The sequence below is a fragment of the Macaca thibetana genome, chromosome 4, assembly GCF_024542745.1.
Source record: "Macaca thibetana thibetana isolate TM-01 chromosome 4, ASM2454274v1, whole genome shotgun sequence".
In the NCBI taxonomy this organism is placed as follows: domain Eukaryota; kingdom Metazoa; phylum Chordata; class Mammalia; order Primates; family Cercopithecidae; genus Macaca; species Macaca thibetana.
The window spans coordinates 11,008,536-11,031,350 of record NC_065581.1 but is presented as its reverse complement, the minus strand read 5'-3'; the positions used below and the strand labels follow the sequence as shown (position 1 = coordinate 11,031,350).

The 22,815-nt window shown below is 40.9% G+C and overlaps 1 protein-coding gene and 1 long non-coding RNA gene across 4 annotated transcripts in view; one reads left to right on the top strand and one right to left on the bottom strand.

The window, feature by feature from the left end:
* The window catches only part of LOC126953885 (uncharacterized), a 36,752-nt gene extending 35,757 nt beyond the window's left edge, over positions 1 to 995 (bottom strand). Inside the window, exon 1 of one of the 2 annotated variants that reach the window (XR_007725394.1) lies at positions 740 to 995. This is a non-coding gene — a long non-coding RNA (uncharacterized LOC126953885). The remainder of the gene's footprint in view (positions 1 to 739) is intronic. The other variant, XR_007725393.1, reaches the window with a different exon arrangement.
* A 121-nt stretch (positions 996 to 1,116) lies between these two features.
* Positions 1,117 to 22,815, top strand: part of ELOVL2 (ELOVL fatty acid elongase 2) — a 60,756-nt gene continuing 39,057 nt past the window's right edge. Inside the window, exon 1 of one of the 2 annotated variants that reach the window (XM_050789598.1) lies at positions 1,117 to 1,280. In XM_050789598.1, coding sequence (XP_050645555.1) covers positions 1,278 to 1,280 — 3 coding nt within the window. In that variant the 5' untranslated portion in view covers positions 1,117 to 1,277. Of the gene's footprint in view, positions 1,281 to 3,005; positions 3,025 to 22,815 lie in introns of those variants that run through there. The other variant, XM_050789600.1, reaches the window with a different exon arrangement.

The following is a 22,815-nucleotide window of genomic DNA, read 5'->3' as shown; positions in this document are numbered from 1 at the left end:
AGGTACCTCCGTGCACACCCACACGGGCTGTTCTCAACCCCAATAAACATGTATACCACATGAGCCTCACAAGTTCATTTTTTTTTTTTTTTTGAGACAGGGTGCCATTCTGTCGCCCAGGCTGGAATGCAGTGGCACGATCTCGGCTCACTGCAGCCTCGACCTCGTGGGCTCAAGCGATCCTCCACCTCAGCCTCCCGAGTGGCTAGGATCACAGGCGTGGGCCACCACACCCAGTTAATTTTTGTATTTTTTATTTAAGAGGTGAGGTGTCGCCATGTTTCCCAGGCTGGTCCCGAACTCCCGACCTCATGTGATAACGCCTGCCTCAGCCTCCCAAAATGCTGGGATTACAGGAGGGAGCCACCACGCCCGCCAACTTCCCATGCTTAAGGGTGAAATGGAGGAAAGTTCATGTAATACTCAGGCAAGTCCAATTTTTCCGACGTCTTTCCCTCGGGCCACACACAAAAATAAAGTAACTAGAAGCGCAGGCTCTAGGAGGCCACCGTTCTGTTCACAGTGAAGAGGGTGCGCTCACCATCGGCGGTGTCTGCTGGAAGCCCCGCGTCAGGCCGGGAGGGGGACAGAGCCTCCTGCTCAGGGCCGTTATCCGAACTGATCCGCTTCCCACCGCACCCCCAGAGAAACCCACCCCACCCCCTAAACCTAAGGAACCCTGACTCCGCAAACCTGCACGAACAGAGCCATTTCCCCCTAATGTGTGCTTCAAACCCACCGAAGCCCAACTGGAAGCAGGACCAGCGTGCCCGCCCTACATGCTACTGCTTCTCCCCGCGGCAGCGGCCGCCGATCTGACCAGCGGGTGGGTACTCGTGGGGCTCCGCGAACGTTGAGCCGCCGCGTGAAACCGGCGCCGGCTGGGCCTGCAAATCGCCGCCCGGCCGGCAGGGGACGCCGCCAACGCGAGGGCGAGATCGGTCTCCCAGGACGGGGCGCGCGAGGCCGCACGGGAGGGGGGCGCCGCCTCCCTTGCCCTGCGCCCCTCCCCCGCGCGCCCTCGCGGCGCGGCGGCAGGCGAGGCCCCTGTGGGAGAGGGGGCGGGGACGAAACGGCCCCGAGGCTCGGAGTGCCGCGCGGCGGCGGCGCGAGCCCGAGGGGGCGGGGAGGCGCGGGCGGGCGTGCGCGCGCCGGGCGTGGGTGTGGGTGGGGGTAACCGGCGCGGGCGCCGAGATAGCGCCGGGCAGAGGGACCCGGCTACCCTGGACAGCGCATCGCCGACCGCCGGGGTCGCCGCGCCGCAGCCGCTGCGGATCATGGTGAGTGGGGCCGCGCGCCGCTACCGCCGCCGCCGCCGCTCTTTCTTTCTCTCCTTGACCCACGCACCGGGCGGGAAAGGGCCAAGCGGGCGGCGGCGCGGGCGCTGCGGGTTCGCCGCTGGAACCCGCTGCCCTCGGAGGGGCCGGGTCCGCGCGGGCCTGGGGAGCGGGCGCTGAGCGTTTGGGCCGGGGGCGCGCGGGTCGGCCCGAGGCCCGCGGGTCTCGGGAACTTTGCCTCGGTCCCCGCTCCCCGGTCCCGCCCCGGCACCTCGAGGCGCCCGCTCGCGCCCAGCCCCCTGTTGCATGCACGGGGCCGGGTGCCCGGGATGTCCGAAGAAGCCGCTACTCCTTCGCGGCGGCCATTCCCGCGCGCAGCCCACCCTCCGGCCCCCTGAACCTGCTCTCGCCGCCGCCCGCCGGCGCCTGGAGCGGAGAGCGGCGTTTCCCGCGCGCGGCACCCACCCTGCCTCGGGAGTTCTGGGGTTTGGGCCCTAACGGTCAAGCTCCTGCCCCTCTCCTCCCTGCACCGCGCCTGCACCCCGGGGGTGTGTCTGCGCGCTCGTGGGTTCCTCCTGCGTTTGCAGATTGGCTTGGGAGGGGGCTGGGTTTCTATCAGTGTGTGGGCTTGGAGGGGCTTCTGGTGTGTTGTTTCCGACAACTCCTCTCTCTGCCCGGTTTCCCAGGCCAGTCCTCCACTCTGGATTAGTAACGCTTCTTTCTCCTCGGCAGTAAGCTCTGTGTGTGTGTGTGTGTGTGTTCACCCGTGTCCGATGGACGTTTTAGCAGCAGAGCCTGGTTCTTTGGTTACAAGGGAGAACATCTGTTGTGCCATCCTCAAAAGACTGGTGTTTAGGCAAAATGTGAAATCCGCGTTTGTCTTCAGTGGTCCCTATTCACTCTTTGCCTCTCCCCCTTCCCGTAGGGTTTTCTCTCCACTTCGGGGCTTGTTAAAATAAGCTCACTTCCTTTCTCTTCCCCACTCCATCTGATTTTGCTCTGGCTACCCTTTTAGGCACATACCATCTGCCTGATTATGTGTGACCACTTAATCTTAAAATTCCAACCTTTCCTACCCCGCCCACCACTGTGTATATTCCCCTCGCCTGCTTCATTTGTCGTCTCTTGAGCATGTATTAGTTAGCGTACTGCATATTTTGTTTCTTCAGCTTGTTTCTTGAACGTGGCCTCTACCAGAATATAAGTTTCAGGAAGACAGAGATTTTTGTCATTTTGTTCACTGTTATATTTTCAGTACCTACAGCAGTGCCAGGCGCACAGTAGGTACTTGGTAACTCTTTTGAATTAACCCAATAAAGCAGCTGCTTTATGCTAATGCACAAGTGGGGAGCAACTGCAAAGATTATACAGTTGACATTTGTAATGATGACAGTCTCAAGTGAAGTTTGGGAGGAGGGAGATACTCCCCGACAGGAGAGACCCGATTTTGGCAGCCTTCAACGACGAGTCTAGGTGGCTGTCTCTTGTGCCTGGTCTGTCACTTCATGCTCTTCGCTCCTTGGCATCAGAGTGGACAAAGAATTTTTAGGGACAACTGGCTCTTTCCTTTGGGCTCTGAAGCTTTGTCCTAAAGTGTAGGTAGGAATTGTAGTGAGTAAGGGAACAAGTCCAAGGAAATCTCTTTAGCTGAATAGAAAAGTCATGGGAACGTTAACCCAAAAGGGCTAAAATCAAGGGCAAGCTCTTGAAAGCTTTATCCTGCCCAAGTGTGATGCTTCCTGTTTAGGTAAGTATTTCTCAGAAACTTTGGGTCTTCAGAGGAATTTTTTTTTTAATACCCAAATCCAAATTGTATTACTTTTTTTTCTTTCTTGTTTTGTGGCAGGGTCTCACTCTGTCGCCCAGGCTGGTGTGCAGTGGTGCAATCTCGGCTCGCTGCAACCACCACCTCCTGGGCTCAAGTGATTCTTGTGCCTCAGCCTCCTGAGTAGCTGGGATTACAGGCGCAGGTCACCACACCAGACCAATCTGTGTATTTTTGGTAGAGACAGAGTTTCACCATGTTGTCCAGGCTGGTCTTGAACTCCTGACCTCAAGTGATCAACACCCACCTCGGTTTCCCAAAGTGCTGGAATTACAAGGCATGAGCCACTGTGCCGGGCTGAAATCATATTACTTAAAAAAAAAAAAAATGGGCAGGGAGTAGTAAAGTTAGGGGGTTGAATTGATAAGGAAATTAGTGGGTCACTTCAGAAAGTCACCCTTTTGAATACATGTCCAATGTGAACTGTCTTGTAAGATATCTCTGCCAGCTAGTCTTATTATTCCAAAATAAATACTTTTCTTTCAAATTTCCTTTTGTTTTTCTATTTCTATAATGTGGATTTATGGCAGTGGTTTTTAAAAAATTAGTCTGGAGATATTAATTGGAAATAAATTGTTTAATAACATTTACATGAGTAAGTTTTTGAAAATTATGTAATTATAGCTATGACTATACAAGTTCAGCACTTCTGTGGTTACCATCTTTCCCAGGTAGGTAGTAGAAATTAAAGGTACAAAGGAAAGAAAGATAAGTTTGTCTTTGAAATTAAAACCAATGAACCAACCAAAGATAAATGAAAGATACCTTGTTGACTTCAGTTTATATTTGTAGGAGAGTTTACTGTTAGGATTCCTAGGATTCCAAAGTATCCAGCTTTTTTCTCTTTTTTTTTTTTTTGAGACGGAGTCTCGCTCTGTCGCCCAGGCTGGAGTGCAGTGGCCGGATCTCAGCTCACTGCAAGCTCTGCCTCCTGGGTTCACGCCATTCTCCCGCCTCAGCCTCCCGTGTAACTGGGACTACAGGCGCCCGCCACCTCTCCCGGCTAGTTTTTTGTATTTTTTAGTAGAGACGGGGTTTCACCATGTTAGCCAGGATGGTCTCGATCTCCTGACCTCGTGATCCACCCGTCTCGGCCTCCCAAAGTGCTGGGATCAAACGTATAGCATTTTCAAGGAGTACAAAATCCACTTTTAAAGTATCCAGTTGGGTAAGCCTAATTTTTGGTTCTTCAACAAGGGTTCCATTTAATCTAGCTTCCTTCAAAACGTTTTAGTCAGTTTGGGAGATTCAGGTGCCTTCGTGGACTGAAAGAGAATGTTGAAAATGTGTCAAGTAGATATTATGTATCTAGTTATGTTCAGAAAACAGGGCCCTGCTATTCAGGGTTAGGTGGATGATCATCTCAGTTGGACAGTTGGATATGTACCATCTAACTTGACAGGTTTGCATTTCTGGGAGTAGACACTGATAAACGGAAAGAAGTTGCACCAGAAACTTCTTTAATGGCCCAGTGTGGTGAAAATATGCCAGCATCAGTAGCTCGTCATAATTCTAAAGTTACAGATTTGTAGTTTTTCTTCTTAATTGAATTGGGACATAACTGACTTTGACAATGAACCATTCTAATAAATAGTTAATTTAAATATGACATTTAAAATCTAACCATTTAATAATTGGAGAGCATAACTTGTTCTGAAATTTATGTGACAGTTTAGATCTGGCGTCATTAATGGACTTGAATCCTGACACCTGCATTTAACTATATGACCTTGGGCCTCAGTATTTTATCCTGTAAAAGATGATAATATTTAATAAGGTTTTTGGGAGGAACAAATAAGATGGTGCTCTTTATGTGTCTAGCATAGTGCTTAGGGTGCTTAGTAAATATTAACTATTATAATGATGTGTGTTCTTTTTTCTCCCATATCTGTGTTTAATTGAGACACTTCAGAATGATATCTCTGTCCTTTTTGTGATGTTAATATGTAACTAATATTGCTGTCCCATAGAAATAGAACATAAACTGCATATGTAATTTTCAATTTTCTACTAATCACATTTAAAAAGTACAGAGGGCCGGGCGCGGTGGCTCAAGCCTGTAATCCCAGCACTTTGGGAGGCCGAGACGGGCGGATCACGAGGTCAGGTAATCGAGACCATCCTGCTAACACGGTGAAACCCCGTCTCTACTAAAAAAAGTACAAAAAACTAGCCGGGCGAGGTGGCGGGCGCCTGTAGTCCCAGCTACTCGGGAGGCTGAGGCAGGAGAATGGCATGAACCCGGGAGGCGGAGCTTGCAGTGAGCTGAGATCCGGCCACTGCACTCCAGCCTGGGTGACAGAGCAAGACTCCGTCTCAAAAAAAAAAAAAAAAAAAAAAAAAAAGTACAGAGACAAGTGAAATTAGTTTTAATCATGTTATTTAACCCAATCCATGCAAATATTTCAACATGTAATCAATGCAGAACAATATTTTTACTTTTTTTTTTCCATAGAAAATTTTCAAAATCTAATGTGTATTTTATGCTTAGAGCACATCTCAGTTCAGGCTAGCCATATTTCAGTTGCTCAGTGTTCACCTGTGGTTAGAGGCTACCGTATTGGACAAACAGCTCTAGATTGTACACAACTTCCAAGTTTACCTCTTAAAGCTCTTAACACTCTTTCCACTAGTGAGAACCTCACTGCCACCTTAAACCCAGCATTACAAAAAGAAAGCTACTCGTCTTTCAGACTCTCTTCTCTGTTCCCTTTTGCTGTTAGTAATTCCACCAGCTCTTCAGTCTACTGTGTCTGAAATCTGATTCTTATTCTCTTTTTTCTTTTATATTGTTTGTTGTCTAATATTCTCATATTTTTACTTGAAAATATTTCAAAATCTCTTTCCTCCACCCCTTGAGCCCCCTTTCCACCATTTTTGCCTTTTCTACAGATTTCTTCTTTTGTAGACTCTTTGTTTTAACTTTCTTACTTCCTGTCTCTTGGAAAATGCATATCTCTCGCTGAATCACTGGGCTCCACATTCTCTCCATTCTTTCCTCAGCCCTTTTTCATGTTGTCAGAAATGGTTTCTATTTTATAGGTTATTCCTACCCTTAATACTTTTCCTTTGTCAAATATCCAGAGAAGTATAATTACTTTCACGATAGTCTGATAGTAAAATGATCCATTCAAGAAAAGAAGCACATATAAAGGAGAAAAATAAGCTATGAGAAGGGAAGATGAAATCATTCTTTGAGTTTTATTTTCCTTTCAGGAAATATCAGAAGGAATAGATTCTAGTAGTCTGTAGCACAGTAGAGAAATTATATGACAATTTGTTGTATGTTTCAAAATAGCTAGATGAGAATTGTAATATTTCTAACATAAGAAAAGATAAATGTTTGAAGTGATAGATATTCCAGTTACCCTAACTTGATTAGTACATTTTATACATGGACCAAAATGTCACATGTACCCTGGAAATATGTACAACTATGATGCATAAATTAAAAAATACTAACAAAGAAATATCATGGAACTGATTAATAATCACAGTCACTACCACAACCACAATAGCAATGAAACTTGATGTTTATATGGTGCTTTCTAAGAAACAGGGCACCTTCCTCTGTGCCTGGTGAACAGAGGGAGAAAACAAAAGAAAGGCACTGGACCAAGAGTCAAGAAACCTGGGTTCTAGCCCTAGCTTTATTATTTACTAGCTCTATTCCCTTGCTTAAGTTGCCTTGAGACATTGTTTACTCACCTGCTAAATGGTATATTATCTCTCTCACAAGATTGTTTTGTTAGAATCAAATGGGGCCTCAGCACCTTTACATTAGCTGTCCTTTGGCTGTGTACATCTTTCCCCCAGAGACCTTTATGTCTGTCTGCTTAATACTTTCATGATTAGACCTACCCTAACCACTCTACTAAAACTGGAACCTGCCTTACCATATATCACACACCATATCCACACACACAGTTGGATACGTACCACACCTGATCCTCTTACACTGCTTTATTTTTTTTTCCATAGCACTTAAACCTAGCAGTTTGGTAATTTACATAGCACTTGGAACCATTTAATCATTAATCTCTCTTGATACATTTAAAATTATTTAATTATCACAATTCAGTTTGGGCATGTTTCAGTAATATAGCTGCTTCATCAATACACATCTGCCTGTGTAACCTTTTAGTAAATGATAATATGTATTCCTATAGCATATTTACACTTCATAGTCATATTTGTGGGAAGGGCCAGGTTATGTCATTTTAAAATAATGAAATCCATATTTCATCATAAGTTTTTAATGAAATTAAAATGCATATGTATTTCTATAATTATATTTTACATAATTTATAGATTATGTTCTTCTTACATAAATCTATATAGCATTAAGTTCTTCCTGAAATTAAAAATGATTATCTTAATAGTAATATAAACAAAGCTATGATATATGGATTTGCTGAATAATTTTATTATTTATTTATTTATTTATTTATTTTTGAGCTGGAGTCTTGCTCCGTCGCCAGGCTGCAGTACAGTAGCACAATCTTGGCTCACTGCAACCTCTGCCTCCAGGGTTCAAGTGATTCTTCTGCCTCAGTCTCCCGAGTAGCTGGGACTACAGGCACGCACCATGCTGAATAATTATTTTTACTTTACATATATGTGTGGCCTTTAATTAGCATAACTTAAATATGTTTCAAGTACTGTATAATAATATTATTTTACATTTATTAATCAGTTGAATGTTTTTCAATGCATTTTAATCCACATCAGCTCTTTCTGAAGCCTCACAAAAAAACTTTGGTGAGAGGCAAGTCCTGTAGCAGTATACCTACTTTACAGTTTCAGAGAAGATAAATGATTTGCTCAAGGTCACATACTAGAGGTAGCAAAACCAGCTGTAAATCTTCTCATTCCAAATAACCACCTCTTCTGCTATTCCATATAGCCTTAGCCTTTGAGAAAGGCAGTAGTACTTTTCCCCATTATTATAGATGAAAATGGAAAAATCAGAGTGACTTCCCCATGTAATTTCTTTTCCATAAATTACAGGGATGGATGGATAGATATGGATATATACATATATTGCATATATACACTTAAACATATTAAATATATAAAGTCTTAAGTTTCATTTCATATATACAGAAAATGGAGCATGCAAAGGAAAGTATTAATTTGAAATGGAGGTGATTGTGAACAACATCCATATGTACTTATCAAAGTTAGTCCACTGACTAATATAATTTAAGGGGAACAGATCTTTCTTTTGGATAAAATGGTACACAGACATGGAAGAACACGGACTGGCCTGAGTGACTTGAGGGCTCACTGCCTGTAAATGAGCAGTACTGAGCACGTGGCTGGTACCGTGCTCCCTTATAGTAGTAATATAGTAATTTGCAAGAGAAGTAAGGCCATCACTTTTTTTCTTTTTAGTAGAACGAGTGTAGTATTCAAACATTAATCAGAACAACAGTAGCCTTACACAAAAATTTTGATATCATATGTGAGTATTTACTATTTGGTTTTATTTCCAATACTTTAAAGATTTAAATCTGTTGAATTTTCCACGTGACTAAGCAGAATTTGGTTAATGAGATCTTGGAGTTTAACAGACATGACAATGTGGAGGAGCCTTTTATTCTTTGGCAGGGTCAAAGAGCTTATTGACCATTACACTGAGGAGTTAGATTAAAAATTAACTCATGCCGTCTCTCTCCCTCTCTGCCTCCTCTGTCTCTCTCCCTCTCTCCCTCTCTCCCTCTCTGCCTCTCTCCTTCTCTGCCTGTCTCTTTCCCTCTCTGCCTCTCGGTCTCTTTCCCTCTCTGCCTCTCTCCCTCTCTGCCTCTCTCCCTCTCTGCCTCTCTCCATCTCTCCATCTCTCCCTCTCTCCCTCTCTCCCTCTCTGCCTCTCTCCCTCTGTCTCTCTCTCCCTCCCTGCCTCCTCTGTCTCCCTCTCCCCATCTCTCTCCCCTCCCTCCACCTCTCTTTCTCTCTCCCCTTCTCTCCATCTCTCTCCCTCCTCAAAAAAAAAAAAAAAAAAAAAAAAAAAATTAACTCATGCCTTGAAAGAAGGAAACAGAATATGTCCATAAGGCAAAAGTAAAATTAGGCTATTTTCAATTTTCCTGAAAATTCAGTTCTGAACAACTGATGTTCTATTTTGTCTCTGGAAGGTCTATGCAGAGTGTTCTCCAAGGCACGCTGGGACAAAGAGGAAGCCAATACCTAGATCCTTTCCGCTCCCATTCTAGAAGCTTTCCTGAAATTGTTACAGGGAAGACATTCTCTTGGATCTGTAGCTTCCTTGACTTTTGGAAATGCAGATTTGATGACTGTTCTAATGTCAGTGGTTCATTTATGCTGAAGAGTGTGCTTTGGGATGTCAGAAAAATACTCATTTGGCTGTGCTTTCCTCTGGGGTAACACAGTCGAAATGGTACATGTGGGCTATTTCACATCTCAATCTCCGGAGACCGGGGAATTGTTATTCCTTTGTAAGGAAGAGAATGCCCTCTTTCCTTTGGCCTTTTCTGTGTTCAGACTCCTAAAAAAAAATGGCATACATCACAAGTCATTTTGAGATTTACTGCTTGAAGTCTGCATCAAACTCATAAATACAAAGCAACCACACTGGCTTCACTATGTTCTGGAAGCCATGTTTCTCTGTTAAAAAATAGCAGGGTTATGACATCAAACCCTTTAAAGTCCTGCCACTGCTACTAAAATGCTACCACGTTCCTTTTGTAAATTAGGTTTACTATCTCAGAAATCATTTTCTGTTTACCATTTTAAAAGTATCATTTTCTGTTTACAATTTTAAAAGTAAGCAGAAACACCCTATTTTAATACATTTCGTAACACTTATCTCATCAGTACTTGGTGCCTGTAAGACAGAACATATGTCTATAACAGTCTTAAGTCGTTAGTGTAAACTTTGGAATTAATACTTCACATTTGTTCACCTTTTGAAGGAAAGAAATGTGCTCTCTGCATTGAATACATATTATTTAAAATTGTTCTCAAGAAGACATGCAAATACATTGCCTCAGTCGTTTTTTGATTAGATACACTCATTGTTCATTCATTCAGCACGTGCTCAGTACCGCTCAATTAGAGGCAGTGTGTAAGCACTATCAATTTAAATATAAAAGACAGCCCCTGCTTCACGAAATCTGTAGTACAAAAAGAGATTCCTTTGTCTCTTCCAGTGCAAGCATACTTCACAAGTCAGCAGTGTTTGGACCGCTCAGTCCAGTAAATGTGCCTCCGTGTCCATGTGCCGTTCCATCCAATAGAAAGACTTAGTCTAATAATGTGACTAGTAATATTATGACAAAAAAAATCTAGACCCTACAGCATAGGTAACTTTTATTCTTTATCATGTCAAGAATGTGTTCAGGACCAAGAGGTGGCTGGTAACTAAAGAGCTAACATCACCGGGATGAATAAAGTTGAGATGGAGACCGTGTCTGTGTGATACCACAGTACTCAGCAGTCAATTCAGTGAGAGCAGAAAATGATGAAACCGATGGTGTGAAAGGATGGATAGAAAGAGCATGGACCTAGGAATCTGACAGATATATTTAAATGCACATTCTTAGGCTAGGTGAAGTCGGACCTACAGAATGAGAATCTCTGAGGAGGGGCCTAGGAATCTGTATACCAACAATCAAGTGCACACAAATTTGAAATCTTATGCTCTAGGGGTCCAAATGAATGGGAACAATCTCTATCAAAATCGTTTTGTGTATGCTTCATGAACGGGTTGGATTTTGGTATATGGGGAAGGAAGGAATATAGGTAGAACAGAACAGCCCATTTAGGAGAAATAACTGGGTGAAGGCCTCAGAAGGTAGTAACACAAATATAATTACGGAACACTATACTTTGAGCAATTTATGGACAAGTCTGTGTGTTTACAGACTCCAGCACAGATTAGGTGTTCAGTAAGTGCTTTTAATTATTATTTTATTTATTTATTTAGAGACAGAGTCTTGCTTTGTCACCCAGGCTAGAGTGCACTGGTGTGATTTCAGCTCACTGCAACCTCCACCTCCCAGATTCAAGTGATTCTCCTGCCTCAGCCTCTAGAGTAGCTGGGATTACAGGCACGTGCCACCGTGCTCGGCTAATTTTTGTATTTTTCGTGGAGACTGGATTTCACCATGTTGGCCAGGTTGGTTTTGAACTCCAGACCTCAAGTGATCCGCCTGCCTCAGCCTCCCAAAGTGCTGGGATTACAGGCCTGAGCCACCACGTTTAGCCATAGTAAATGCTTTTTGTTTTTTATTTATTTATTTATTTATTTATTTATTTAGACAGCGTCTCACTCTGTCACCCAGGCTGGAGTACAGTGGTGCAATCTCAGCTCACTGCAACCTCTGCCTCCTGAGTTCGAGTGATTCTTCTGCCTCAGCCTCCCTAGTAGCTGGGACTACAGGTGTATGCCACCACGCCTGGCTAATGTTTGTATTTTTAGTAGAGATGGGGTTTTACCATGTTGGCCAGGCTGGTCTCAAATCCAGACCTCAGGTGATCCACCCTCCTCGGCCTCCCAAAGTGCTGGGATTACAGGCATGAGCCACCACGCCCAGCAAGAAGTGCTTTTTAAATGTGAAGTTTGTGGACCAACAGGATAATGGGATTTATGCTAGGAGAGAAAAGTCAAATTTTGAAGAGTCTTGAATTTGAGGCTAAGAAGTTTCTTCTAGATTGAGAACAATTAGGCTTTTGAAATAGGGAGTCAAATGATGAAAATATCATTTAGGAAGATTAATCTTATTTTCATAATATACAGGACTGGGAGAGACTAGATAGGGAGGTTATAAAGGGGCTGAACTGATATGTCACTTCTTTCCACTTATTTTCATATTGCCAGCTTCTGAAAAATTCTCTCTTTAACCACACACTCCTGGATTCAGTTCCCTACTCCACTTCTTACTAATTGTTTAGTCATTTGAATATCAGTGTTCTCATTGCTAAAATATGTATACTCACACATAGTGAAGATTCCCTGATAGTAAACACTCAAAACTGGTGGCTGATACCCACAGAAACTTAATCATGTTTATCTTTACAATCCTAACTTTTTTCTCTGTGGCTGGAATAGAGATTTTTATAAAATGATCTTGATTAATCCACATGTATTTACATTTTTAAAAATTCTCGTATTTCTGTCATGATGGATTTTAGTTTTGACATTAAGGATTTTTCTTCTGGGGAGGATAAAAAAAGTGATAACGATTTTATTCTCTGATTTTTGTTTCTTCCTCTTCGGGTTACGTGAGTTTTATTAGCATAATCAGTGAAAATTGAAAATCTTAACTATATGCTTGTTTCAAAACAATTTTTCTTATTGAATAGTTCTCACCTATGCACTCATAAAGCTGAATGATTTTTGAAAATTGTTTCATGGATTTGAAACACAACTTTAGAAAATCTTAAGAGGTCTACATAATCAGATTAAACCTGAGCTATTTGCCCAACCACCTACATCAAATTGCCTGTGTCTTAGGCTCCTTAACAGTGCTTAATCTAATGCCTTAACCCTTAAAAATTTACCCTCAAGAAAATATATCATTCATCCTCTGCCTTGCACACTGGATTCTCATTATTTCAGTTACGAAAATCCTAAATACATCAGAAAATCCTAAGTGTATTGGATTTGTGTATTGTATTGGAAATAATGAGGAACAGAATGTATATATGCATGTAACTTCTTTTTTAACTTTTTCTCTGTCAGTTTGGAAATAGTGAAAATTGCCTAGACTTAATACACTTAAATAGTATATGAGTAAAAACTAAATAAGTGGAGAATAGACTTTATGTCATCTAGGAGGGGAGAATGTTAGAAGAGGCTAAGATAGGTAGACATTTAGGGGCAGTAAATAGACCAGCCTGGCTGGAGTGAAGTTTACTGTGTAAGGGACTGGTCAGAGAAAAGGCTAGAGGAGTACTTGGAACCAAACGGAATGAAGTTTCTGGGTCTCTGGTATGGCTTGATTCCCTACCAGCTTATTTCAAATAAGATAAAGTAATTACACCTCTAATTTGTGATCAACTTCAGAGGAACTTTCTACCACATTCCTAATGATAGTAACTTAGAATACCATATGTTTGTATGTTTCCATTTATAGAACACTTTCAAGGCGTCATCTCAGTTGCATGTTATTAGTTGCTTGTTTATCATTGTTTACTTGTGTTTTATCTGTCTCCCTTACTACAATATAAACTCTTTAAGGGCAAGAACTTCTTTATCGCTGTAACTTCAGCACTAGAAAGGTACCTGCAGACAGTTAGATGCTCAAATAATACTTGTCTGATAAATCAACAGGCGTGTAAAGTCACTTTCCCAGGTTTGACGAAACTGAGACTGAGAGAGATTGTTTTATTCAGTCATAAACTAGTAAGTGATTGGTTGAATCCACGGATGCAGAATTCATACAGAGAGTGACCATATTTTGTAATTTTTTGAGGAATATTTGATTATGCTTTTTCCATTGGAAAATATGTGACATGTACAACTAAATTTCCAGGATTTGTCCATGGTTTCGTACACAGAGTAGAAAAAGCTAAGGTTTAAACCTAAATTTTTGTGACCCTATAGAGGCCCTATCCTAATCTCCTCTCCTTTTTTTTTTTTTTTTTTTGTATGGGAAACATTTATCCAAATTGTGTAAAAAGATGTGAAAATTAATTTTGGCAGCCATTAGGAGAATATGTTCTGCTATTTAATAATATGATGGAAAACTTTTCTTATGGCCTTGAAGTTCTTTCATAGGTAAGACCTTAACCTTGTGGAGGAGCCAGGTGGGAAAATAGAATAAACTCTACATGATATGGATGACAAAACTGAAGCACAGAAAAAGTAACTTCTCTGCATGTCTGTGGCAGACTAGAAACCTAAGCCCAAGTCTTTGACTTTTAGTTCATTGATATGTACAAGAGGAAAACATCTGTGGTTTGCTGTAGTGATGCAGAAAGTTTGGAATAGACAACCAGATTAGTAAGGCCAAAGGAGAAAGTCTGGTGCAGATATGGGAACTTGCCATAAAAGAGAAGTAGCATTACAAATGAGTGTGGAAAGGACTGTTTGAGCAATGATGTTGGGACAAATGGCCTTTCATATGGGACAAAATAAAATAAAAAATAAAAAAAAGCAGTTATCTCTACCAGATAACAATATGCAAAAATAAATTCAGATCATTTAAAAACCTAAAGAAAAGCTTTGAAACTGCTAGAAAATAGAGGTTATGGCAGGAGTGATTTCTTAAGCAAGATTAAACACAAACCATAAAAAGTGACATTTGACCACATCAGAGTTTGAAAATTTTGAGATGACAGAAGACACCATAGACAGATTTTTTTCTTTTTAAGGGAAGAGAAGTTATTTGCAGTGTATGTAACAAAAGATTAGCACCAGGAATGTGCAAATGACCCTTATAAATCAATAAACAGAAGACAAGCCATCCATTAGAGACATGGGTAAAGGTGATTTAATGGCAGCTCACTGAAGAGAAAACCTGCATAGCCACTAAATATTTAAAGACATACACAACTTCAGTAGTAATAAGGAATTGCAAATTAAAACCATGTCAGACTCATGAACTTGGCAAAATGTAACAATTCTGACAGCAGCAAGTTCCACACATTTTTAGAGCTTTGTGGTAGTTTTCAAATAAAAATGTATTCCCCACTATAGCAATTCCACAGAGATTTATTCCCAAAGAAATTCTCATTAATAAACATAAGGAGATATGTATAAAGCAGCATTTCTTTTCTTTTTGCAATAGCAGAAAAATTGGAAATAACTGAATATATCCATTAGTGGATAATGGATAAATGACAATATGGAATATTCATAAGATGGAATACTGTACAGAGTTACAGTGAGTGAACCAGAGCTGCTGTGTAAACATGAATAGATCTCAAAAAAAAATGTTGAATGACAGAACAAGCTGCAGAAGGATAAGTATGCTATGTTATAGTGCATATAAATCCTTAAAACATACAAAACTATTTTTGCTTGTGAATATCTGCATGTAAATATATAAAACCATGGACTGGAAGTCTTGACATCAAGTTGATTACAGCAGTTATATCTGAGGAAGGAACAGGGGACACAGGATTAGGGAGATGTACAAAGGGAGTGAGAACTTTATCAGTTGTGTTTCATTTCTCAGTGCCCAGGACATGTTTATTTAATTAGTTTAAAAAGATTTGAATGGCCGGGCACAGTGGCTTACGCCTGTAATCCCAGCACTTTGGGAGGCCGAGACAGGCGGATCACGAGGTCAGGAGATCAAGACCATCCTGGCTAACACGGTGAAACCCCGTCTCTACTAAAAATACAAAACAATTAGCTGGGCATGGTGGCGGGCACCTGTAGTCCCAGCTACTTGGGAGGCTGAGGCAGGAGAATGGCGTGAACCCGGGAGGCGGAGCTTGCTGTGAGCCGAGATCAAGCCACTGCATTCCAGCCTGGGCGACAGAGCGAGACTCTGTCTCAACAACAACGACAACAACAACAACAAAAAAGATTTGAAGCAAATTATGACACAGTTTTAACATTCATAAGTGATATGTCTGTTTTACTATTCTCTGCTTTTTCATACCTTTACACTTTTCCCCCAAGTTAAAAATAAGGATCTGGGATCTGCATTAGAGTCCCAGATCAGAGGTCTGTTAAGAATAGCACATCTAGGACAGATGAGCTACAGGGCAGGAGGGCCTTCTATTGTTTTCTTAGACCCTAATCCTTCCTTCCTGGCTGACTGAATTGGCATCTAAAAGGCCTCACCAGGTCAGACTCCACATCCATGCAGTTTTAGAGAACTAAAGGACAAGTTATGTTAATATAAGTTTGTGTTTGTCATTCTTAGCAACAGTGAAAGAGAGAAGCATATTTTCTCATGTGTGGAAAGAGAGAGAATAGCCAAATACCAACAATAGCTGCAACCAATTGCATTTATTAAATTCTTACTATGTCCCAGCATTGTCATAAGAACCTTTACTGTATTCCCACAGCCCCACAGCAACCCTGGGAGGTGGTACTGTGATTCCCTCTTTACAAATAGGGAAACTGAGGCAAGCTGGGCAGTGAGCATAAAGGAATAAGGAGAGCATTTTTATTCAAACAAATTGCACACCATAAGTATTTGTTTCCTCCTTGTAAGTCAGTTGTGAAAGGGTTCAAACCCACTGCATGCAGTGTCCTCTCAGTGTCTCTCTTTTCCCACAAAAACGAATTGACCTTTGAGAATAGTTATGTTGACTATCAACCAGTCAACAATGGTAAACCCCAAACTGGAATTTTGTTATTCTCCCTTTTATACCACTACACTTTCTCTTCCGATTTTTCTTTAAAAAGACCACTCATGAGACAAGCACTGAGTGCTTAATGAAGGGGCGTTTCTGCTATACGATGTCACTCCCCTTAGATTATCCAAGTCTGATGCAGTGGGAGTTGTGAGGCTATGACAGTATGCCCCTGCATTGGGATTTGAAAATGCAGACCACTGAATCAGTGACTATCTATTCAACTTCTACTCTGTGTACAGGCCTGTCATAGATGCTTTTAAACAAGTATGAAATAATGAGTCTTCACAACCACACTGTGAAATTAGGATAATTATTCTCATTTTATAGAGAATGAAGATGTTGTTCAAAGATAACCTTTGCCCCAAAGTTTTGCAGCTACCTAGTGTCAGAGCCAAGACTAGAACCTGCGTAAAACTCCTGTTCTTTGCAGTGAACCACACTGAATGCCAGGCTACCTTTTTTTTTATTTTTATTTTTTGAGATCTTCCTCTGTTGCCCAGGCTGAAGTGCAGTGGCGTGATCTTGTCTCACTACAGCTTCCGCCTCCCAGGTTCAAGTAATTCTTGTGCCTCAGCCTTCTGGGTAGCTGGGACTACAGGTATGTGCCACCACTCCCAGCTGGTTTTTTTTTGTTTGTTTGTTTGTTTGTTTGTTTAGAGATGAAGTTTTGTCACGTTGCCCAGGCTCATGCTACCTCTTTTAACCATAGCCTTAGGTGATGCCCCACCCAGAACCATACTCAGTACTGATTTAAGATAATCACCCCATGCATGAGTGACAAGAAGATGCTGCAGTCTCATTTACTAGCTCTGTGAAATCAGGCAAGTTGCTTTACCTCTCTAAGTCTCATTTTCCTCATCTGTCAAGGGGGGTGAACATACCTGCCTTATAGAGTAGTTGCGAGAACTAAACGAAGTAATAGATAATAGGATATAATGTGCCCAGTACAATGGCTGGTATCTAATAAACACATTCTAGCTATTTATAATAAATACATTACTATTATTACTATCATCTATAGTTTCTATAATGAAGAAATCAGTGACAGAGAGGGCAACTCTCAACTGGCAATTAGGAACTTCTTGATACATTATTTTAAAATTTAAAAAAATCATAAAAAGCAAGCTTTCATGGCTGCTGTAGGGTAGCTATGTGGGAGAATTTAATTTTTTTCTTTATAAACCAATCAATAGGTAAAAAAGAAAGCCCATAACCATTCTTCCAATGTGGAGGCAATATCCTTTTCTGATGGAGACAGTTTCTGTGGATGGAAGCCATCCAACCACAGATCAGCCTGTTTGTCCACACCTGCTTCTAGTCAACGGTAGAATCTCTATAAAGTGGCCAAACTAAAAAGTCAGATAAACCAGATAAACAGGATGTAAGTCAGGCAATGGCTTACCTTCCCAGCCACAGCAAATGAGGCATACAGTGCTCTAGGATGACTTAATTTGTTACGGCATTAAAATGCTGTATCCAGATCCAAAGCTAGAAACCAAATCTCCAAAGAGGAAAAGACATCCTATAACCAAAGCCACTTATACATAGTTACAGAGGAACTCTATTGTCATCAGTTGCTTGATGGAAAAGAAAAGGAACCTATGTGTGTAGACTTTTTTCCCCCAAAAAAGTCCAAATTAGACCCATTTGGAGGAATGGCATTGGGGAAAATAGCAAGGCTCAGGCAAAAGGAATTGGGTATACCAAGAGAAATACGATGTTCAGAGCAAGAAAGATAATAGTTCTATCACATTCTGAAAGTGTTCACTTCTGAGGGCTCTATTGAAAGAGAAATGTTGACAAACTGGAATCAATGTAGAAAGAATGCTGAAGAAGGTGAGAGTCTGGAGCTCATGTCATTTATATGGGCATGTGTCTAGTGCCTGATACCTAGTAGATACTCAGTTGGTGCTTGTGGAAAGTGGGAAAGGTCAGTCCACATAGTAAAGCAGAGAAAGGCAGTGAGGGAGGGAGAGGAGAATGGGAGAAGTTGAATTTCCTGAGGCTGCTTGCCTAGGAAAGGTGAAAGCAGGGGGTGAATTAATGCCTCTAATCAAATATCTGAAGGGCTCTCGTGTGGAAGAAACATGGTACTAGTTTTGCGTAACTCCAGAGGAAAGAATTAGGATTTATGGCTAACAGTTGAATGGGGAAAGATTTTTAGCACACAATAAAGTAGGACTTTCTAAAAACAAGAAACATTTTAAAAATGGAATGTGCTACCTTACAGAGTAGTAAGAAGTCTTTCCAGTAAGGTGGGTAAATTTCTATCAGAATTATTGTAGAAACCTATTATTTCCAGCTTTGGGTGGAAAGTTAAAAAGTCCATGATTCTCCCATATGACGAGAGCCAATAAGCTGCTCCTACTCATCTGAGGTTTAAAAAAAATCACTCGTTTCTGAACTCATTTCTGTTCCTAACAAAGACTGTGGACCATGCAGAGCTCATTCTTGAGCCTTTACAATGCTGTGTGATGGGAAGTGAATTTCTATAGTAAAAATTGATGTGGATTTATACTATACTTTTAAGGTTATTTTTCATAAAACATAGAAGGATAAATTTAAGAAGTGAGAAGTATTTATACCAAAACTTTTAAAATATCATTTTATCTAAAGATATAAATCTCTTGTTGGTCAAAGGATACAAAATTCCCATCAGACAGGAAGAATAAGTTCAAGAGATACATCGAACAACATGGTGATTATAGTTAAGTATTCTCACCACAAAAAAATGATAAGGTTGTGAGGCAATGGATGTGTTAGTTAGCTTGATTTCACCATTCCACACTGTATTCATATTTCACATCATGTGCACCATAAGTATATATAATTTTTGTCAAATATTTTAAAAGATAGAAATCTCTGTGTAAGGATAGTTAATCTATTAGATATAAATAATAATACTCCATATAGCTATGTAAAGTTTACATGAAGAAATCAGGCTATGATCCACAGACGGCAATAATCCTGTTATTCTATTCCATATGCTGCATACATATAAAGCTAGAGGCCTTTTAGTATGAGGTAAGAGTGTGGACAGAGACAGATGGAAAAAGACAAATGACAAAAGTGCTAATAAACAGCCTCAGTTTCCCTACAACTCCTAGTTAGTTGAGTGAAACAAAGGAGGCTCTCTAAGAATCAGTTTCTTGGTGGCTGTCCTGGATGTCTGTAGTACAACACTTCACCCCCAGGTCCAGGATTAACGTGCAAGAGTCTGCTTGCCTCTCCTGTTATAGCCCAGAAGGATCACAAAAGGATTTCCTGCCACATGCTGCCCACCTGTATCTTGGCAGCCTGGCACAGCCCGACCCAAAAGGCACTGCCACTTGCTGGTTACAGGAGCCATTTGCATTTTCAACCGTGGCTATTTTAAGGTTATGCAAATGAGTTGGCGGGACTTTCTCCTTTAAAAGACAATGACAAAAAAATTCATAGTCTAACATCTCCTTCTTTAACTTTTCTCATACATCTAAACCCAATACACATTTATTTTTATGGAATCAGACCAGGATACTTTCTTTAAGTCTCCTCTGGAGATTAATTTTGCCTGCCCTTTGAGGGACAGTTAGAACCACTCATCCCTGCTAGCACTAGCAAAGGGGAAGCCACGCTGTCGTAACTGGCTCTTGCAGTCGCTACTTCCACTTCACTGTCCTGAAAACTTGATGGCTTATCAGCTTAGAAAACTCAGGAATGTTTCTCACCACCCCAGTTCGCTACCCTTTAGTGTTACTGAACTGACCCTTTCTCTTTTATAGGTTGGAAGCAAAAAGACGATACATCTTTTACAGCTGCATTCAGTACAGCAGTTAACATTCTCTATAATGATACAGTTCTAAAAAGCCTTATATAAAAAAAATTATTTTTGAGAGCTGAGAGGCTAAAACTGGGTGAAGACTTCTGCAGAGAAAATATTTGTAAAATCATAAAACCACGAAAATAACAACTACTGTACTTTTGTGTTAATTTTATAGAAGTCAAGTAGTTTCTGATAGACAAGCGATTGATCCATAAGCTTTTTAAAGAAAATTTGGTAATCTCTTAAAGTATTTGTATGGCTCTGAATGGGTGTGCTTTTCTAACTTTGTTTTAATTTTTATGTTACACATATAATTGTTTCAAATAGGCATTTGTTCATTTTAAAACTTCTACTAGAAGTTGCACTGAAGAAAAGCATTCAAAAGAAGACTTCAGAACAGAAAAATTGTTGAATGAGTGAAATGCCTGAAGTAACTCAACTTACCAAACACAAGTCACTCAGTATTAAAGGGCTGCAGATTTCAGTTTTACTTATTTCAGTTCTGTCTGCCCAGTTCATTTCCAAATTATGTATCAGTTTTACATACTTTAGACACTGGCACCATATGTGAAGCTAAAAAATATTAGCATACTTGTTTATTTTGTTTTATATTCTTATATTTAGTAGTGGTTTCGAAATTCTTGTACAGGCAAAGAATGGGCTGCCTGTCGGTTGGCAGCAGGGATGGACAGTGGGAACCTGAGGGGAGGGCTTGAATCTGCTATTAATTAGCACTTTAAAGAAAACTGAGGAAATATGAATTTTTCTCTCCAAGGAATGGTGGTAGAGGTCAGTGGCTGCTAGAATTTATGGGATTACGCTGTTGTTCCTACAGAAACAATGCTTTGTGCTACCATTGCACACTGCAAATTCTGCTAAGTTTAACAAGTCCACTGAAATCTTTCTAAGGTTGTGTGTTGAGTGGTAATCTATCCCTTCTCTCTGAGTTACCTGAAATACAGATACAGAAGAAAGTTTCAGAAAGAAACAGTTTCTCTCAAAAGTATAGGTGGGAAATCCAAACAAATTTGTCTGTTGAGGTTAGGAACAAACTCACCATACCTTTCCTCCAATTAACCACCCTGCTTTCCAAAAAAGCCAATTTAGGTTAAGGTTACTTTTGAGAAATTTGTACTTTTTGTTTCAGAATCTGTGACAATTTCATGTTTGCTGATTGCTGATATTTGGTCAACAATATTGTAGAGCCAGTTCTTTCTTTTTGTATGAATCTGGCACTCTGCCTACTGCCTTCGAGAATGTAGAAGAAAGCAGAAGAGGGAAGAATAGGAATGATGGGAGAATAAAGAGACTCACTATCATTGTCTCTTTATTTTATTTTATTTTTTTTTTTGAGACGGAGTCTCGCTCTGTCGCCCAGGCTGGAGTGCAGTGGCGCAATCTCGGCTCACTGCAAGCTCCGACTCCCGGGTTCACGCCATTCTCCTGCCTCAGCCTCCCGAGTAGCTGGGACTACAGGCGCCCGCCACTGCGCCCGGCTAATTTTTTCTATTTTTAGTAGAGACGGGGTTTCACCATGGTCTCGATCTCCTGACCTTGTGATCCGCCCGCCTCGGCCTCCCAAAGTGCTGGGATTACAGGCGTGAGCCACCGCGCCCGGCCCATTGTCTCTTTAAAACTGAGAGCCAGAAGGGGCCTTGGAGATCATTTTATTCAGTAATACTAAGTACTTAGAGAATATATGTACGTATTTTTGTCCTGTAATACAAAAAATAGTGGTGTCTAGAGACCTAATAATAGGAATATTAAAATGATTATATTTACTTAAGGAACATTTCATATTACAAGGTACTATTGGCCATTGGATAGAAATGATTTATCAATAAGAAAAAGGATAGTATTTCATAAAAGTGTACATTTAGCAGGATTCAAAACAATATCCAAGAAGAACCTGGAGAGAAGATTGTGTGTGACACAATGCCAATTTTAAAATGGGGGCCAGAGGCTTACATTTACATAATTTTCTTTATTTTGACTCAACATCTTGGCAAATCCATTGGCTTAGCCACACATGGTGTATAGCTTGTAATAAATAACTTTATTTTGTGCCTCTCATCATCTGTAAAATAGATAATACTCTTCACCTGTTTCTTCCCTCCCTCCATAGAGTTGTCTATTCATCACCTCTGTATTTGGAGACTGTGTTGGGCTGATGATTGAACAGTGATGAATGAATTAAGGTGAATTACAAGAATATCCTAGAAGATGCTGAAACTAACATGAAATTCAGTGATCTAAAATTAGTTTGTAATACTCTAACCATCATAGAGGCCAAGTAGAGTGTTTTTCCAATTTGTTTTGCTCACACAGCTTAGGCTGCATTTTTCTTTTTAGTGATTTATTTTCCTCTTAATGGTACTCAATTTGATTTGACATTATTCAGATTAAAATGCTAAGGGAGAGGTATTATTTTCCTTTACCTCCTAGAAAAGAGGATGCAGTGAAGGGCAGATCACCATCACTTTGATGGTAATGCACTGCCAAACAAAAAAGTGTGTGCTGAAGATTTCATTCAGCAGAGATGGAATCTGAATCGCTCAATAAATCCCCATATTGGTTGGTTTTATAGCTTAAAAGAAGGAAAATATAAAATAGTCTGTTCAGATGAC